The sequence below is a fragment of the Aulostomus chinensis genome, chromosome 18 (genome assembly GCF_037954235.1).
Source record: "Aulostomus chinensis isolate RoL2024-O1b breed Wild chromosome 18, RoL_Achi_v1.0, whole genome shotgun sequence".
Lineage (NCBI taxonomy): Eukaryota > Metazoa > Chordata > Actinopteri > Syngnathiformes > Aulostomidae > Aulostomus > Aulostomus chinensis.
Window position 1 is genome coordinate 20,074,175 of NC_141337.1, and position 19,645 is coordinate 20,093,819.

Genomic DNA, 19,645 nt, shown 5'->3' on the forward strand with positions numbered 1-19,645 from the left:
CAGCAGCAGCGTCTTCCATGTTCGTCCTGGTCGGCACGGTAACACCAGGAGGTGACATGTTCATCTCCTGCACGTGAGCGCATTCATGGATTCTCACTTCTCTAAACAATTCCTCTAAAAACCCTTGATTTCTTCTCTCCAATATTAAAGCGCCACGTGTTTATTCCGTTTTCCGAGCGTCCCAACCGACAACTGACTTGTCACCGACGGAGCCGCGGCCTCTGAGGTCCCACCCGCCTCCTGGAGGGAGCTTCCCAGGCTCTCCTCCCACCCGTAGATCACATCACCACCTATCACCACCACCAGTTGTGGTTCCACGCCCGTTTCCACAGACACAGTCACAGCCAGTTAGTTCGTCCTCTCACTCGGTGGTCAGTTATCTGTAGCGGACGTGTGACGCAGGCAACGCCTGCAGGAAGTAAAGACGAGTTCCCCTTTCAAACGTTTTATTAAAGATAGTTGAAAAACATTTGTCAGACCAACATGATGTAAACAGGCGCAGGGATATGGCGGCTACACACACCTGGTGTTGTTATTGTTCCACTAACATGTCAGAGAGGACGGTTTCCGTCATGTGACACTGCTTGTTGTCTCCTGACCATGACGACGGGCATTTCTCCTCAGCAGAGGGAGCGTTGGCCCCTGACGCCGACCCTCAGCAAATGTGAGCATCAAGCAGCCAGCGAGGACTGTGGGGGACCTGAGGTGGACGGACTCGTGATTGGACAGCAGGACGAGTCCTCAGGTCGCAGAGACACTGAACGCAGCAGAGCCAACAGTGGCACGCCACAGCCGCTCACACACGTCCACCTGGGCCGCCGGCTCGTCTGGTTCACCAGGGCAGCTGAGGGACTCGAGCACTCGGCTGACACTCCACCATCTTCTAGTGTCCTCTACCAGATCTGACCATCAGCTGGAACCACCTCTGTTACAATGGCAGCAGGTGTGTGAGGAGCTGCATGATCCCGCCACACACACACACACACACACACACACACACGCACTGCTGTGAACTCTTGCTGACCTCCAGTCCATCTCTATTTCTCTATCTCTCACACACACACACACTGCATGTCCAGCATCGTAACTCATCTGCTCCCGTCGCTTGTTTCCTGTTACACACCGTCATGAATCGTCCAATGAGGAATCAGTGTTTCTGTCCACCATCTTGCTAACTCTCCCGAGCCCTTCACGAACGGCGTGTTCACCGAGGGGTTGGCGTGAGCGCATTCGTCCATGTGCGACTCCACATTACTGCATGCGTCATCAGGAGCCGCCTCAGTGTTGATCTCCTGCTGTGAACTTGTGTTTGTAGTTGAGTGCGGCAGACGTTTCTATGACAGCGACGTCCTGTCATCACATCGCACCTCTGTTGTGGCCTCATTCTTTCTGTTACGGTTTTATATTAAAGGAATAACTGACAACTCCACCAGCCTCCTTTGTGTTATTGACCTCAAAGTCAGTTGCTCCTGGACACACACACACACACACACACACACACACACACAGAGGTTAGGATTTCTCTGAAACACCTTCATAGCGATTGACAGGTCATGACCTCCTAAACTACAGTCCTTGTTGCCAGGTGTAACATGGTGACCTGGGCCCAGGACCTGGAGCACTTCTGAGACATGTTCTGGTTTGTGTCTTGGACCAAAGTGGGGGTGGAGCTGTGTTGCTGCACCAGAGTCCTCAGGGGACGGCGTGTCCCTGCTGGGCATGTCTACAGACCAGTCACATGATTTACTCAGGGATCGACTTCTTCAGCTCCGGGAAACGCAGCGTTGATCCAGGAGCTCAGGAAGCTCCACGAGCTGTAGAGGGATTCTCAGCCGGAGCAGCTGCTGACTGGGGGGTCCGTCCCTCCCCCCAGGAGTCGGCCGAAGTGCTGCTGCTCCACCACACTGGGACAGGCAGGGCTAGAAAGGTCTCTGGGATGTGATGGGGGGGGAACCAACACTGCTCGGGCTGCAGAGGGCAGAGTCATAGGAGCCAGGTGTCATTCCCACGATGCCCTCAGCCGGGGGGGGCTCCCCACTCAGGAAGTCATCATCCTCTTCCCTCGAGCCCTGACGGACAGATAAAGCAACCAATCAGCAGAGAGAACAGACCTCCAGCCTGACATTTCCTGTATCTCCATGAGGACCAACATCCACACTGACACCTCCTAGGCTCTGAGCACTGAACACGCCACTCAGGAGGCAGGTTAATGACACACCTGAGAGAGAGGGAGGGAGGCAGACTATAGGGAGGGAGAGAGGCAGACTATAGGGAGGGAGAGAGGGGGGGAGGGAGAGAGGGGGGGAGGGAGGGAGGGAGGAAGACTATAGGGAGAGAGGGAGGAAGAGAGAATGAGGGAGGAAGAGAGAGTGAGGGAGGCAGACTATAGGGAGGGAGGGAGGAAGACTATTGGGAGGGAGGAAGAGAGAGAGGGAGGGAGCAGGAGGGAGAGGGAGGCACACAGGAAGGAGGAAGGGTAGAGAGAGACTCACCTGCTGGACTGGTTTGGAGGTCAACAGGTCAGCATCGGCTGGTTCCTCCCAGGCCTGGTACAATGGTTCAATCAGCTGACCAGACCTACACACACACACACACACACACACACACACACACACACACACACACCAAGAATGGTTCTTGGTGAGTTCAGGTCGAAGACCTCAGACTTCTTCAACAATCACTCAACATTTGTTTCTCAATAATTTGGGTCACAAGTGTGTTGATGAGTGTGTTGACGTGGGTGTTGATGAGTGTGTTGACGGGAGTGTTGAGGAGTGTGTTGATGAGTGTGTTGACGGGAGTGTTGACGAGTGTGTTGACAGGAGTGCTGACGAGTGTTGAGGAGTGTGTTGGGCAGTTTGTTGAGGAGTGTGTTGACGGGAGTGTTGATGAGTGTGTTGACGTGAGTGTTGATGAGTGTGTTGACGGGAGTGTTGATGAGTGTGTTGACGGGAGTGTTGAGGAGTGTGTTGATGAGTGTGTTGACGGGAGTGTTGACGAGTGTGTTGACAGGAGTGCTGACGAGTGTTGAGGAGTGTGTTGGGCAGTTTGTTGAGGAGTGTGTTGACGGGAGTGTTGAGGAGTGTGTTGACGGGAGTGTTGAGGAGTGTGTTGATGAGTGTTGACAAGTGTGTTGGGGAGTTTGTTGAGGAGTGTGTTGATGAGTGTGTTGACGGGAGTGTTGAGGAGTGTGTTGATGAGTGTTGACAAGTGTGTTGGGGAGTTTGTTGATGAGTGTTGAGGAGTGTGTTGATGAGTGTTGACAAGTGTGTTGGGCAGTTTGTTGAGGAGTGTGTTGACGGGAGTGTTGAGGAGTGTGTTGACGGGAGTGTTGAGGAGTGTGTTGATGAGTGTTGACAAGTGTGTTGGGGAGTTTGTTGAGGAGTGTGTTGATGAGTGTGTTGACGGGAGTGTTGAGGAGTGTGTTGATGAGTGTTGACAAGTGTGTTGGGGAGTTTGTTGATGAGTGTTGAGGAGTGTGTTGATGAGTGTTGACAAGTGTGTTGGGGAGTTTGTTGAGGAGTGTGTTGACGGGAGTTTGTTGAGGAGTGTGTTGACGGGAGTGTTGAGGAGTGTGTTGAGTGTGTTGACGGGAGTGTTGACGAGTGTGTTGATGAGTGTTGATGAGTGTGTTGACGGGAGTTTTGAGGAGTGTGTTGAGGAGTGTGTTGACGGGAGTGTGTCAAAGCAGGTCCTGGTCACAGAGACGGTGGGTGGTACTGGAGCTAAGCAGCATTAATATTCCTACTCTGAGCAGCTGATGCTAACTGTGACAATGCTGCTGCTAGCTGGTCAGGCATGTCGGGGGCTGTGCAGCATCGCGGGCAGACGTGAACCGGACCAGCACATTCCGCCTCAACTCTGTTGTGCCCGCAGCAATGCACAGCTGTGTGTGAGGTAAAAATAGCGAACAGAATGTGCAGCGGCAGCGGCAGCGGTGTGTTCAGAGATGCTCCTTCAGTTGAGGATGATAAGTGCTGAGCTGCTGCTACTGTCAGCCTGCTGCAGGGATGAGACGCCACATGAACATCCCTGCAAACATGGCCGGGTCTGCCAACGCTGACAGCAGCAGCCTCTTTCCACTGTGGAGGCAGCAGAAGGAGTTGCTATGGTTACAGGACCTACTGACTCCGAGTCACGAGCTATTTAGTTGCTATGACAATGCAATCATGGAACATACCAACAGAACATCACTGAAACCTGCTGCTGAGCCTCTGGTCTCTCATCCTCTGCTCATTTGAACAGAGGATGATGGTTGACAGTAACAAGTGGGGGGGGGATGCACCAAACCAGCATATGAAAGAAGCTAGTGATGGAGAGGCGGAGCCACAGACCCGGCACGCCGCCAGCATGTACCTATTGAGCAGGTAAGGGTCGTAGGGGAAGAAGCTGTCCAGAGGGTTGACATTGGCGGTCACACAGTCTCCTCCTGTGGTGCTGCGGACCACCGGCAGCACCAGGCGGTTGTTCCTCTCGATGATGGTGTAGCAGAACACCACCTGGTACTTCCTGTAAAGACAGCAACACACATGCAGCCGGAAGGACCGCCGGTCCCTGATCACCATCATAACATATGGCCTGATAATATATGATGCAACACAGCTGTGTGGAATCTCTGAAACACAATTAATACTAAATCAATAAACAATATGAACCAATACAACTGACAACAACAATTCTTCAAAGAAATGGCATTCGTTCCGCCATCATTCACTTCCATTCCGTCCCTCCAGAAAAACCCGTTTAAGGACCCGTGAGCTCCATGGCGGTCCAGCCCGGTGTCGGCGAGCCCACACCAGGCAACTTGGTCAGGTGGACAAGAAGGTTTTCCCTCATCATCAATAAGTCACCGTTACATGAATGCGTGAGAGCGTTCACACAGAAACAACAATCCATCAATGAACTGAGTGCTGTGGATGTAGGAAGTATTTCTAATGTGTGTCACTTTCATGTTGTTCAAGTACTTCATGTACTCAGAGTAACTCTAGTACTGTCCACTCCTACAAGGATTCTTCCTATTTGACAAGTATACCATATTTCATATGAGCGAGACTCTACAAGGTAACTAGTGAATATTACTCCTCTCCCATACTTATACTACAGCTACAGGTGAATAAATGTACTGCAGTGGTCATCAAACATGGACGCTCAGTCACATGATCACCATCCTCATGCTGGATGGAACACGCTACATGTGTTCCAGGTGTAGTGGTGCTGCAGGATCATTCAGGGGAACCTGCATGTTCCTGAGCTACATCATGTTACAAGGGCATGTTGTATGTGGAGAGAAAGTGTGACAGGCATGTAACGCTATTGGTCACACGTGTGTGTGACTGTGAACACAGAGAGTTGTTGTTGTTTACCTGGTGATGGCAGCAAACATCCTGGTGACCGCTGGGAGGCAGACTTTGAGAGGGTTCAGCTGACACATCACCACCCGCTCCAGGTTCAGACTCTGCAGGTAGTCCAGACCTGACACACACACACACATATATACATACACAAAGACACACACACACACAAATAAACACAGACATGCACACACACAAACACACACACATATATACATACACAAAGACACACACACACACATAAACACACAGTGTTCAGGGGTTGAGGTTGAACAATTGGTCAGTAGCAGCAACTTGAGTCGGTCCAGAAAAACCCGATCATCAGAAGAATACAATCTTCCAGCGGAGGATTTGATGTCCTGCAGTCTTGTCAACAAGGTCAGAGACAGGAAGCTACAATGAGAGGTGATGTCACCACAGGTCAGAGGTCAGCACCTGTCTTCAGGTTGCCCGCCAGGATGGCTCCGTGCCTGAAGATGAGTGTGTAGAAGACGGTCTGGCAGGCTCCGTAGAAGGGCCCGTGCAGGTTGATGTCACAGCAGGTTTGTCTGCTGCTGCCATCCTGGCTGTCGATGTAGCGATGGATCCAGGAGAGCAGCAGGTCCAGACAGGCCCGCACCGAGCTGCAGGACCAGAACACCGCAGTGTCAGCTTGGACACAGAGAGACACACAGGAGACACACATCTCCCTCAGGGTTGAAGCCGCCGCAGAAATGAACTCACAGCACTGGGATGAACTTGGCCCGGGCCAGGAAGCTGCCCAGGTAGCCAGCAGCAGCCTGGCGGAGGACTGCAGGCTGGGATGGATTCTGAAAGACCTTCCACAAGTGGTCCAGGAAGGCCTCTGCCAGGGCCTGAGATACGAGACACATGATGATATCACCCGGAGGACCAGTGGGCGGGGCTTACATGGTGCTGCCAGTACGCAGATTCATGGTTGCATCAGCACTGTGCTGTTGCTCTCAGTGTTAAGAGTCTGTTTTGTTCAAACTTGAATTGTTGCGGAAAGTAAATGAATGTATGTGGTGTGTTGCCATGACAACTAGTGGGACCAGCTGGTCAGTCAGATGGTCTCTGCAGACAGTCAATAGGACCCAGACCGCAGGGTGGGTACCTCATTAGCAGGAGAGGAGACCCTGATTACTGACATTCCTGGTGCTGAGCTGGATTCATGTTTGGATCCTGGTGCATCTCAAATCTCTAGGCCTCCAACTGAAGTGGTGACAAGCTCAAGATCATTGGGACCGAGCAGAACTCGGAACTGTTGGTACTGACCAGTCTGAGGCTGCAGAGGTAGAAGAGCAGGAACTGGACGTGAGACGAGTTGTGTGTCGGCAGAATCAGCTTGTCAAACACCTTCAGGAGATCTCGGTACAAATCCTTTGTTCTCTCCACGTGAAGAACGCCTGGCAGAGAGAGCACGCCCATGAAGGAGACCAGGACCAGAACTACTGAGGGTCAGACACTCTCTGTCCTGAGCCAGGACAGTGACAACAGATGTGACATCATCAAATACCGTCTATGTGGCAGGCATCCTTGATGTATGCCATCATCATCGCCATAAGAGTGTCCAGCTTCTGAGCCACTGGGTGGGCCGTCACCAGGGTCCTGCGGGGCTGACCGGCTGGCACATCCTCATCCTCTCTCATGCACGCACGCGCACACGCGCACACACACACACACACACACACACACACACACACTGTCAGGGCAGAAGAACCAATAGAGAATATAACCCAAACAAACCAGCACCTTCACACTTTAGGGGCGGGGCTCTAATCTCCAGGTCAACCACGAGATGGCACCTGATCCTACCTGGAGCTTCACGCCGGTGCCCAGACAGGTTGAGCTGGTTATCTGTGTAAGAGTCAATTTCTCCATCTGACGCTCATCTTGACCTTGCTAACACAGCGCCTGCTCCCATTCCACCTGAGCTCAGGTCAAAGATGCTGATGTGTCACACCTGTCAGGTGCTCACTGACACGGACTGAACACATTTGTGACAGAAACCTTTGATGTGCATCAAAGAAGTCTTGGATGACTTTGACCTGCACTCAGTAAAAGTGTGTTGCTGATATCCGTGTTGGGAGCTCTGAGGCTGATGAGCTCGTAGCTTAGACAGCAACAAATATTGTGAAGCCCCCAAACAAGAAAACAGGTGAGTCAGGAGGTTCTGGGGACAGACACAGGTAACACCAGGCTGCTCCCCACCGTGCTGCTGCTGCTGAACCACAGAGCTTCTCTGGTTGGTCAGAGCAAAAGAGCATCAACTAGAAAAGGAGATCCCAGCTGTGCTGGGAGCTAGCAGCTAGCTACCATGTCAAAGAGCCCCTCCTCCGAGCGCTCCTCCGCCTGCTGCTTCTCTTCTGCCTCCTCGATGTCTGAGCGGGAAGCACTCACCTAAAATGAAGCACACACACAGAGTTTTGTAAGACCTGAACACACAAGAAACCACATATTGATTGGTGAGCTTCAGATTCTGTCATAGTTGATCCTAGTTGTGCTAAGCTAGGCTAACGGAGAGCAGTAAACCTCAGGCATCGTCCCTGAAATCTTGACCCACCAAACAGATGCAGGTGAAGACCTCAGAGCAGCTGTCCCTGTGGGGTCACTTACGTCCAGTTTGAGCATCTTCTCAACGATCAGCTCCAGGACCTCTCGGCGAACGGCTGGTATGTGCACGGTCACTCTCAGAAGGTTGTGGACGTAACACTCCTGCAGAGAGCAACACACTGTCACTCTACACAACACTGACTAGCAGGATAGCTGGCTGGGTCCAGCAGCTCACACGGTCCTGGAGCCTCAGGACCCGGTTCTAGCTACAGCTGACCAACACCTCCAGCATTATCACCAACATCTCAAGTGAGTGAGGCTGTCTAGTCACGACTAGCGCGACAGGAGCGCACGGCTCAGTGGACCGGTCCTATGATGGAAATACAACAACACTGGTTCAAGTTAATTGCGTGGATACATTAGATATTGGTGCTCATGGTTCCTGAGGAGGCGCCAGACGGTGTTCTGAAAGCAGAACCTCTGATACCTCATCATTTATTAGAACACTGACAGAACCCTGCTCCTTCTCAGTTAGCTCACTTATCTCTGATTAATATTACTAAGAGGAAATCCAGTTACCAACCAGGTGGGTGTAAACCTGAACTGATCTGATGTCTAACATGAGTGGCAGAAATGTCGCGCGTCTCACCAATCAGAAGACGGCCTTTATAGGCCGTCGTCAAAGCAGAAAACAAGATGAAGACATTCTCTGGCTTCATTTGTCGGAGCTCTACAGCAACAATGACATCATGTCACTAGAGGAGGATTAAAAATGTCTATGTGCCGATATTTTATCAATATACATTTGTAGGAAAGAATATCGATACATAAATCCCAGCGTCGATCTTTTAAAATGCATCAGATTTTACCCGTTTATTTTTTTGTTTTAGTTTGCCCCTTTAGTCTGGCGTGATTTAGAGCGTAGTGCAACGTTACTGCAGTCAGATGATCAGATCTCGTGAGATCCAGGCCATGTGCCTCCGATCAGAGAACAACAAGATGGCGGAAGTGCAACTTTAATCTCCGGCAAATTGAAGTGCCGATGTCTGGCAGCACTTCGGCTTTAAGAAGCAAGAAAACGGCGCCCAACTTGACAAAAATAATGCTGTGCACAAAATGTGCAAAGTAGAAGTACAACGGAAATACTACTAATCTCTGGAGCCAAGTGACGAGGCATCACCCAGAGGACACTCAGCAACCAGGAAACTACAAGTCAATGCAACAACCCTCGCTGGAGAAAGAATTTGGGACCAAGTTTCCATCCACGCCTCCACGTGCAGAGAACATCACTTCGGCTCTGGCAGTTTTGATCTGCAAGGATCTCAGACCCTCCTGTGTGGTAGAAAATGTAGGCTTCAGACCCCTCGTCCAGACACTGGAACCACGCTATGTGCTACTGACACAGAGTCAAGTCACAATCTCAAAGATGTACAGAGAAGTTAAAAACAACGTCACAACTGCACTCTCTCAGCAGAGAGAGTTGCCATCGCTTGTGACAGCTGGACAAGCAGAGCTACGATTCCTACTTGACCATCACCTCTCAGTACACTGACAGTCACTGGTCCCTCATGTCCCACGTTGACAAACGCGGGCGATTGAAGCTCGCCACACCGCGAGTCATCCTGCTGAGCTGCTGACGGTTTGTGGAAGTCTAAGTTGCCCTTTTGTTTTGAATGATGGTCTTATATTTAAATAAAAAGTGCATGATGTTGTATAACTATTGTTTAATGGTCAGTTCTCAATGTAAATATAAATATTTAATGATGCAGCAGGTTAGAGGGTTACTTTTACAATTGAATTTACAGCATCAGTCCTTTGAGAAGCTCTTCCATTACCAAAGCAAATTTGGTATTGTAACTAAAATATCGTATCGTATATTGGATCGAATCGTATCGGAAATCGTATCGACTTGGGACCTAGTGTATCGAAATCGTATCGTATCGGGAGGTCAGTGGTGGTACCCAGCTCTACATGTCACACGCTTGCAATCTCCAAGTGTTTGCTGTTTATGTTCTTGTCCATATCTGTCAAATAACCAAAGACACCGGTTGACTTGTTGCACGTCTACATGTTACCACACTCGCGTCAGCTGACAGGCTGTCCAGGTGTCAGAACTGCAAATCAGAAAGGAAACAGTGGCGGCACCTGTGTCCCACTGGCCAACATCACTTAACTCCAGGTTCCGGCTGCTATCAGCCAGTGATGCTTCCAGCTGACCATCTACGCCAACTCATGTAGGAAGGAGCCTCATCCATCCTAGTTAACGTGATATGTCAGGAACACCTGGAGGACGGGTCCTCATATTTGGCACAAACATGCGCTACACACATGGTTCAATAGGTCAGAGCAGGGTCAGACAGTGGTTCAAGTCATAGGCGGATATGTGAAACGATACTAACCAGGTTATAGCCCACCGAGGACAGACTAAACACACCTGAGTACATTTGGTTTTCAGTACTGATGCTGTATTTCCAGTATTTCTGGTTTGCAGTGTTGGTCCTGCGTGGATGTGAGTGTGGCAGTGCCGTGTGAGGTGTGGGGTCTCTCACCAGGGTTCTGCAGGACTTCTGTACAAAGGGAAAGTTCTGTTGCAGAACAGGCATCAGAAAGCGACTTGTGCTGAGGGAGGAGAAGATACAACACAACATATTAATGCCAGGAACAGATTTTTCACATGCACCTGACACCAGACAGTCGCAGCAGCCAGAGGACACGCCAACACTCTCGCAGAGCCAAAGACAACTCCTCCCACCTGCGTTCGCATCAGCTGTTCGGATACAGCAGGGTTCTCAGTCATAGGGGACTCTGATTCTATCATGAGACAACAGGTGAGTTTGAAATCCGCCCCCTGCTTCTAGAGAGCAGACAGGGAGACTTCCTACATACGACTTACGATGGGACGTATCTGGTGATGAGCTGCAGCGCCTGGTGACACCGGTCAAAGCTTCTGGGGAGATCTGGACACACACAGGGGACAGACAGTCAGCTCACTGGTGCTGGGAGGGCTCACAGGGAAGTGGAATGGACAGAACCATTGTGCAAGATAGGGCTGTAATCCCCCAGTCAACTGGTTGATTTATTAGTCGAGACGTTCTGGCTCAACCACAATTCTGATTGGTCGACTTTTTTGCCACTTTAATTTCATCAGGAGCAAAGTACCGAAAGCTCCCCTGTTTCACAGATAACAAACTATCTTTGAACACCCCTTGTTTTGCTATTTTGGACTCGCCCGACCCGCTAGAGACAGACAGACTGAAGAGGACTAGAAGGCCACGTCTGGTGGTTTGATGAATGTCTGTTTAGTGTTGACGGTTTCATTTCAAGTCAGTCCTCGTCCACCATGTCAAAGACGTCTGCAGCGTGGCAGCATTTCATGAAAACAGATCATGGAAAAAAGTCGAATGCAAAGTTTGCCAACACCAGTTTTCATGTCACAGCTCCTCTACAAACACGACGTATCACCTAGAAACGGTGAGCTAACGTGTCCACCTTAGGTTGCCTGTCAGTTTTGAGTATATGAACACATCAGAATTGACATTTCAATGTTTTAGTCTAATAATTGTTTTGTTTTAATTGTAAAAATTCTTACCGTGGACTTGCCTTTTGTGTTTGAGAGAAAAGTTTTAAGTTAAAAGTCTGTTTGTGTCTCAGCCGCGATGCTGAGCTCCTGTGTTCAGTCTGGCTCTGTCAGGACCAATGATGGCGTCGGTCAGTTATTATAACCTGACAGAAACAATTGTCTCAATATTCCTCAGCAGGTTTTGTGCTGATAGTTGACACAGTAGAGTTTTCATACATAAAATTAATCAATTTTTCGTCCAAATTTGAGGGCTTCAGTCGACCAAGAGTTTCTTTGGTTGACTGCAGCCCTAGTAGATGAACAGTTGTAGCACTGCAGAGACGTCCAGTCTCCACTTCAGCTTCTGCAGAGGCCACGACCATCAACAGCATGAAGACGCCGACGGCACACAAACAACACACAGCCAGGAAGTGGCGAGCAGGTGGAAACCTACTGTCAACTTCATCGTCCGAATCCGAGATATCGACTCCTCCTTCAGAGATGGTCACTCTCTCTAAAACAAACACACACACACACAGGGTGAAACCATGGGGATGCAAGCTTGTATCAACCACAATGATACACTACCAGAAAGACTTTGCCTCCATTGTGAGCACCTACTGGGAGTGAAGTGGGACACCACCATCCTGAGACACGCACACAGGTACACCGTCTGAGCAGACACCAGGTTACTGAGGAAGGCCATGTACTCCTCCACCACCGCCTGGCTCCGACCCACCCAGGGAAGCCTCTACACACACACAGGCACACACACACACACACAGGCACACACACCCATACACACACAAACACAGGCGCACACACACACATACGCGCACACATACCCATACACACACACACACAAGCGCGCACACACACCCATGCACACACACACACACACAAGCGCGCACACACACCCATTCACACACACACACAAGCGTGCACACACACCCATACACACACAGGCACACAAACACAGGCAAACAAAAACGCCCACATACACACACAGGCACACAAACACGCGCGCGCACACGCACACACACACTCATCAGTTTACTTGCTGAGCTTTTTCCTTACATTTCAACAAGTCATTCTTTCTCTCATTTATACACATAATACAAACCATTTCTTAAATATGACACAATACAAAATATTTATACTGCAACATAAACTGCTACATAGACTGGTGTATAAACTGCTACACAGACTGGTGTATAAACTGCTACACAGACTGGTGTATAAACTGCTACACAGACTGGTGTATAAACTGCTACACAGACTGGTGTATAAACTGCTACACAGACTGGTGTATAAACTGCTACACAGACTGGTGTATAAACTGCTACATAGACTGGTGTATAAACTGCTACACAGACTGGTGTATAAACTGCTACACAGACTGGTGTATAAACTGCTACACAGACTGGTGTATAAACTGCTACATAGACTGGTGTATAAACTGCTACATAGACTGGTGTATAAACTGCTACACAGACTGGTGTATAAACTGCTACACAGACTGGTGTATAAACTGCTACACAGACTGGTGTATAAACTGCTACATAGACTGGTGTATAAACTGCTACATAGACTGGTGTATAAACTGCTACACAGACTGGTGTATAAACTGCTACATAGACTGGTGTATAAACTGCTACATAGACTGGTGTATAAACTGCTACATAGACTGGTGTATACACTGCTACATAGACTGGTGTATAAACTGCTACATAGACTGGTGTATACACTGCTACACAGACTGGTGTATAAACTGCTACACAGACTGGTGTATAAACTGCTACATAGACTGGTGTATAAACTGCTACACAGACTGGTGTATAAACTGCTACACAGACTGGTGTATACACTGCTACATAGACTGGTGTATAAACTGCTACATAGACTGGTGTATAAACTGCTACATAGACTGGTGTATAAACTGCTACACAGACTGGTGTATAAACTGCTACACAGACTGGTGTATAAACTGCTACATAGACTGGTGTATAAACTGCTACATAGACTGGTGTATAAACTGCTACACAGACTGGTGTATAAACTGCTACATAGACTGGTGTATAAACTGCTACATAGACTGGTGTATAAACTGCTACATAGACTGGTGTATACACTGCTACATAGACTGGTGTATAAACTGCTACATAGACTGGTGTATAAACTGCTACATAGACTGGTGTATAAACTGCTACATAGACTGGTGTATAAACTGCTACATAGACTGGTGTATACACTGCTACATAGACTGGTGTATAAACTGCTACATAGACTGGTGTATAAACTGCTACACAGACTGGTGTATAAACTGCTACACAGACTGGTGTATAAACTGCTACATAGACTGGTGTATAAACTGCTACATAGACTGGTGTATAAACTGCTACATAGACTGGTGTATAAACTGCTACATAGACTGGTGTATAAACTGCTACATAGACTGGTGTATAAACTGCTACACAGACTGGTGTATACACTGCTACATAGACTGCTATATAAACTGCTACATAGACTGCTATATAAACTGCAATATTGATTGGTACATAAACTGCTGCATAGACGACTACATAACCTGCTATATAGACTGGTATATAAACTGCTACATAAACTACTACATAACCTGCTACAGTATTAAAACAAGAGTACCTGCAGGAGGAGGTCTATCCACACCTCCACCACCATGTTGCTTTCTGAATCCACTGAACAACTCATCTCTGAGACAGTTGGATGATAAAACATCATCTCATTTCTGGTTGGTGTGACTGAAGCAGAGCAGTCAGTCCGCCATCCCACAACACACAGAACCATATTAACCAGCTCAGATGAAGAACTGGTCCCACAACCCAGCTTGTCTCGAAGAAACCAGATTTCAACCCACCGGACTGAGATTAACACGGCAAGGGTTTAACCTGAAATGACCTTTCATGAAGGTAAGCTGGATGAGGACCAACAGGGGAGGTGAAGGTCTTGACCCCTGGAGGGATCCTCCTGCGGGTTGGAACAGTTTGACCCCACCCCAAACTCACCAGGACAGTATAGATAAGCTGCTCGTGGTCTTTCGTGAGCTGGGTTACACAAGTCCTGAACTCCTGCAGCCAGGTAATGATCTGAGCATCCTGTCAGAGGAGATGAGGGTCAGCACAGACCTTAACAAAGATGGCGGCAGAGGGAGGCTCTACTGCACCTTGATCCCTGGATCCGCCAGCTGATGCTTCAGCAGCTCGTAGTCCCTCGAGTCCCCCTTCACACGGCAGACAAGGAAACGAGACTCAAATAATGGCCTGGACCGTTAGGACCGGTTTCATGAGTGTCTGGGGGGAACTGAGACGTCACCACTCACCTGTCTGTGTTTCGCGAGCGTCTCCGACACGCTGCCTCCAAACCGGACAGTCTTGACGCGGGTAGTGTTCAGAAAGTCCAGGCCACCGTCGACCTCCATGGCCCCGCTCTCCCGGCCCACCGGCACGCTTGTGTTGCTAGGCTCGTTAGCCTAGTTAGCCTCTTGGAAGCTAATGATCTGCTAAAGCCGGCAGATGAAAAGGAAGTCACGACCTGCTTTCATTATGACGTAAATCACACAGAATGACAGTTGGGGTTCTCCGGGTTGGTGACGTCTGAGAGGAGTCTCGTGTCTTCAGAAGGTAAATGTTTGTGTCGTGAAGCCGCGTGTCAGCGTCATGAATCCAACAGGAAGAACTCCCGACTGTTTACGGAAGTGCATGTAAGGATCAGTGCAGCGCTCAAATGCGTCCTCCAGCAATAGTCAAGTTCCTTGGTTCCTAGGGGTTCATTAAACCTTGATGTTATGATTATTACTACTGTCCCCTGAAGGATAGGAACGACGTACAACACATGTAGTATGGGATATCACATTCTCACGTGGCTCAGCTGAAGACACCTCTATTCACGCCTTTAAGGTAGATGATCCGTGGTGACCAGTGACGTGCGGTCAGCGGAGGCAAGTGAGGACTTACCTCACCTGACATCATGGAAAGAAAAAAATGTCAATTCAAAAAAATAAATGTAATTATTGTATTTATCCTTTGATTTGTTCTATAAAGTTATTTTTCTTTTAACTAAACCAGTTGTAAGTCATTTTTTATTAAAAATCACCGATTTGTCATATTCATCGTTCAAGTACTGAGAAGAGCCGTGCGGTGAGGCAGCAGGCAGCTGCGCCTCCCCAGGTACTGCGCGATGACTCGGCTAACTGTGCTGCTGGCTACGCAGGGACCGTCTTGCTGTCTCTTTCTATGGCGCCATTAAAATGTTCAAGTACTTTTGCTATATAAACTACATTTCTGTAGTTTAGCTGGTGAATAGAATGTATAGTGTTTCTGTCGAAAACTGGATGAGTGTGTAACGTGTTTCTTGTGCTGAGCGATCATAAAACGGCTGCGAAAAGGAGCCGGGTGAGACACGCAGTTCTCCTGCCTCACGGAGGAGGCGCTAGTGAGCCCAGGGATTCTGCTTGCGCCTCCCCCGCTCCGCTGCAGACGAAGAGACAGCGAGCTTCAATTTACGGTAAGGAAAGTCAAGTGCAGTCATTCAGTTATTTTCTCCTCCTGAGAGGCCGTAATGTCACAATGGAGGGTTACATTTCCAAGATAAAACAATTTTCTAAACTGGATTTTCAGTGGAAGCAGGAGGTTCACGCTAAATTAGCCAAAGCGCTGAAGAAGCTGTGGCAGACAGGAGCCAAAACATGGAGAACATTTTTTGTCTGTTTTTTATTATTAAATGCAGTTTTTTCCATTTGTTTACAGATCTGATTGTGATGAAGTCAGTGCCTGAGCAGCCATGAACCTCACCACATCACTGGTGGCCCGGCCTGCGCCTGTAAACCCCGTCCCCACAGTCATCCCTCAGTTTGATAGCCGCTCTTCACCGAGCCCAGCTGTTCTACCTCGTTCCTCTCCCTCAGGGAACAGTAGTTATGTTCATAACATGACGTTCCCTTTCAGTTGATTCCCTGGGTACAGCTCATATAGTAGGGGACTTGTATACACGCCCCGCAGAGCAGCCACGAACCAGAAAGAAACCCCCAGCACTCTGGTGCATCACAGACCCAGCAGAAAGGACAGCGTGAGCCACTGAATGGGCTGTCACGTCCAGCTGATAAAACCGGACAAAAGTGAGCGGTGACGACCAACAGGCTGTAGCACAGATATCACCAACAGTAACCCCACCAAACAAGGCCCATGAGGCTGCCATGCTCCTGGTCAAATGCGCCCTCACTCCTTGGGGCAACGGCAGACCTCTGCTGTAAGCCAGGGAGATAGCCTCCACAATCCAGTGGGAAAGCCACTGCTGAGACAGAGCCTTGCCCTTAGCTGGATTAGATAAACAGACAAACAACTGGTCACGTAAATGCACACCCCGGCAACCAGCTCTTTGCCTGGAACCCTCTGCCTTGGAAGACTCTACCAGGGGCAAAATGCCCCCATCGGCATAGCTCCTACAGTCCTTGGCGCACTCAAACTCCTCCACCACTATACATGATTAGTGAATAAATTTGGCTAAAAGTGAGGATACAACTGCAGCTGCTGGCCCTTTTTCAGTTGTTTGAAATTATATAACATGTAGGATTTAAATCTTAAACAGAGGTGGCACAGTGGAGCAGTGGTCCTCACTGTGGCCCCCCAGCAAGAAGGTTGTGGATGGAGCCTCGGCTGCAGCACGGGGTCTTTCTGGGTGAGTCTCCATGTTCTCCCTGTTCCTGCTGGGTTCTCTCTGGTACTCCAGCTTCCTCCACAGTCCAAAGACATCAGGAGGGACCAGGTTAATCCAGACTCTAAATTGACCGTAGGTGTGGCTGGGAGAGCCAATGGTTGTCTGTCTCTATGTGTTGGCCCTGCCATGGACTGGTGACCTGTCCAGGGGGAAGGCTGCTGGGATAGGCTCCACCCCCACCACCCTGAACAGGAGAAGAGGGAGAAGATGGAGAGATGGGTGGATGGATGGATGGATGGATGGATCGTTGGAAGGATGGGTGAATGGATGGATGGATGAATGGATGGATGGATGGATGGGTCAATGGGTGGATGGATGGATGGATGGATGGATGGGTGAATGATGGATGGATGGATGGGTCAATGGGTGGATGGATGGATGGATGGGTGAATGGATGGATGGGTGAATGGATGGGTGGATGGATGGATGGATGGGTGAATGGATGGATGGATGGGTGAATGGATGGATGGGTGAATGGATGGATGGGTGAATGGATGGATGGATGGGTGAATGGATGGATGGGTGGATGGATGGGTGAATGGATGGATGGGTGAATGGATGGATGGGTGGATGGATGGATGGATGGGTGAATGGATGGATGGGTGGATGGATGGATGGGTGAATGGATGAATGGATGAATGGATGGATGGATGGAAGGTTTCAGCTCACGGTCCAGTGGAGGATGAAGTGTCCATACAGTTTCTTCTGGTGATTCACACAATTCACAATACAGGAGCATGAACACAAACACACAACTTCAGACTCCAGTCAACAACCCTAATGGGGAAAACCACACAGACAAAATTTCCAAACACGTGGGCGTCCCCCCTTCATCCACCGGCTGCCTGCCCCTGAGTCCACCATGAAAAGTCCAGTCTCTGGAGATGCAGGGCTCACAATCGGCAACCAAACACTGAGAGCACAGGATGCGCGCGTAAACATAACAAACCACATTCCAGCCAATCACCGACAAGACGGTTAGGCTCCATCCCCCGCCACCCTGAACAGGATAAGCAATAGAAAATGGATGGAAAATGGATTGGAGTAGCGTAGCAGCGATGACACTCGTAAGCCATTTTTCAGTGTCACAGTTTGTTATTCCTAGCTTACTCTATAGGTCCTAGCTAGCACTAGCATCGACTCCTGGAGGGACGAATTCTACAAGAAGTGTAGAATAGTTTTCAATATATCAGCTGGAACTCATAACCTAAGACGGTAAAGATATTATTGAAGGACTAGGAAATATAAATTTACTCACCGAACCGTTGAGTTTGCTCACCCACCTTAGCGACATTAGCGCAGCACAGGTCCACTTTCCGTGGCGCCGTGTGTTCATGACATTTACAGAAACACGGGGGGGGGGGGCTCTGTTTTTGTTTGGTATTTACAACGAATGTCAACGGAAGTGACATCAGACAGCAACGCTGAGTGCACCCTTAAGTCACTCATGTCCAGTCTTGTCATGCCTTTCTGTTTTATTTTGGTACTCACCTTTTCCCTCTCATTTCAGACCCTGATTTCCTCCCTTTTTCTGGTTTTCCCTCCTTTGTGATTGTCAACCCCGCCCCTGATAGGTTCACCTGTGTTCACCTACCTCCTGTACAAATGGTCCTCGTCTCCTTTGTCTTGTCGCCAGTTTGTTGTTTCTGTTACTGTCACAGTGGGTCGTCATGAAAATCCGACCAAGGAAATTCCAGGAATGATTGTTTGCCTTCCTTTCATGTCCTCCAAGCGTTTTGTGCTGCCTGAACGAAGTCCTTTTCTGTTCTTGAGTCTGAATGTCAGGGTCGTTCCAACATCTACCACAAACGTCCCCTCAGAAATACTCCTGTGGGATCGTCGCTTTTCCTTTTGTTGTGTCCTACGCTTTCCAGTGTCTTGATGGGATTTTGTTGAAGTAAAACAACCTCCAGCAGTATTGTTTGTTAAATACGTGTGTGTGTGTGTGTGTGTGTGTGTGTGTGTGTGTGTGTGTGTGTGTGTGTGTGTGTGTGTGTGTGTGTGTGTGTGTGTGTGTATTAGAGGTCTTTCCTGGTACAAATACTAACGTTATGAGGGCCCCTCTTCCTGGGGACCAAAGACCACGTCACATCAGAGGTTTTGGCTGAAGTCAGGATCGAGGACTGATTTGAGGAATTAGACTCAAGCGTTGGGGGGGGCTGCTCCACTGAGTGGACACTGATGTGGTGTCTCATATCTCATGGACGGCACTCCTGGTGAGTTGACATGCTGCCCTGACACAGGTGTGTCTCGGAGGTTGGACATCGCTCTCAGGGTCTGTCGGGAGAAGCAGCAGCAATAAAGCTGGTTCCAAAGGTCGGCGCAGCAGACTGTTATCAGCCCGGGGGAACCAGGAAGCCTGCCGCCGCCGCCACTTCCTCCCTCAGGGGAACGTGTTTCTTCCTCCACTTCGGTATCTGGCGGCTGCTGAGGT

General features: G+C 49.2%; 2 protein-coding genes across 8 annotated transcripts in view; one reads left to right on the forward strand and one right to left on the reverse strand.

The window, feature by feature from the left end:
• LOC147245599 (syntaxin-binding protein 4) overlaps nt 1-1,449 on the forward strand; it is a 65,475-nt gene extending 64,026 nt beyond the window's left edge. For 5 of the 6 annotated variants that reach the window (XM_086184034.1, XM_086184036.1, XM_086184032.1 and 2 more), the window contains one exon: nt 625-1,449. In XM_086184034.1, coding sequence (XP_086040160.1) covers nt 625-668 — 44 coding nt within the window. In that variant the 3' untranslated portion in view covers nt 669-1,449. The remainder of the gene's footprint in view (nt 1-624) is intronic. The other variant, XM_086184031.1, reaches the window with a different exon arrangement.
• rrn3 (RRN3 homolog, RNA polymerase I transcription factor) lies at nt 408-19,108 on the reverse strand. Of its 2 annotated transcripts, none has more exons than XM_086184037.1 (18): nt 18,806-19,108; nt 14,819-14,998; nt 14,663-14,719; nt 14,505-14,594; nt 12,085-12,214; nt 11,918-11,977; nt 10,798-10,861; nt 10,454-10,523; nt 7,968-8,066; nt 7,668-7,751; nt 6,868-6,991; nt 6,627-6,757; nt 6,075-6,205; nt 5,787-5,974; nt 5,364-5,472; nt 4,357-4,509; nt 2,493-2,577; nt 408-2,069 (listed from the first exon to the last, which is right to left on the reverse strand). In XM_086184037.1, exons 2-18 carry the CDS (start codon nt 14,915-14,917, stop codon nt 1,920-1,922), a joined length of 1,824 nt encoding a protein of 607 aa, XP_086040163.1. In that variant the 5' UTR covers nt 14,918-14,998; nt 18,806-19,108; the 3' UTR covers nt 408-1,919. The 2 variants fall into 2 exon arrangements, with proteins under 2 accessions (XP_086040163.1, XP_086040164.1); XM_086184038.1 differs by lacking the exon at nt 18,806-19,108 and adding an exon at nt 18,495-18,524.
• Nucleotides 19,109-19,645: the final 537 nt, after the last annotated feature.

What these genes read in the sequence shown, in the direction of transcription:
- rrn3 (XM_086184037.1), bottom strand. Translation starts at nt 14,917, where the DNA reads ATGGAGGTCGACGGTGGCCTGGACTTTCTGAACACTACCCGCGTCAAG. An exon ending in AGAAGATGCTCAAACTGGAC is followed by an intron (nt 7,752 to 7,967) that starts GTAAGTGACCCC and finishes GCTTCATTTTAG; the next exon opens with GTGAGTGCTTCCCGCTCAGA. An exon ending in GACCCTTACCTGCTCAATAG is followed by an intron (nt 2,578 to 4,356) that starts GTACATGCTGGC and finishes GTGTGTGTGTAG; the next exon opens with GTCTGGTCAGCTGATTGAAC.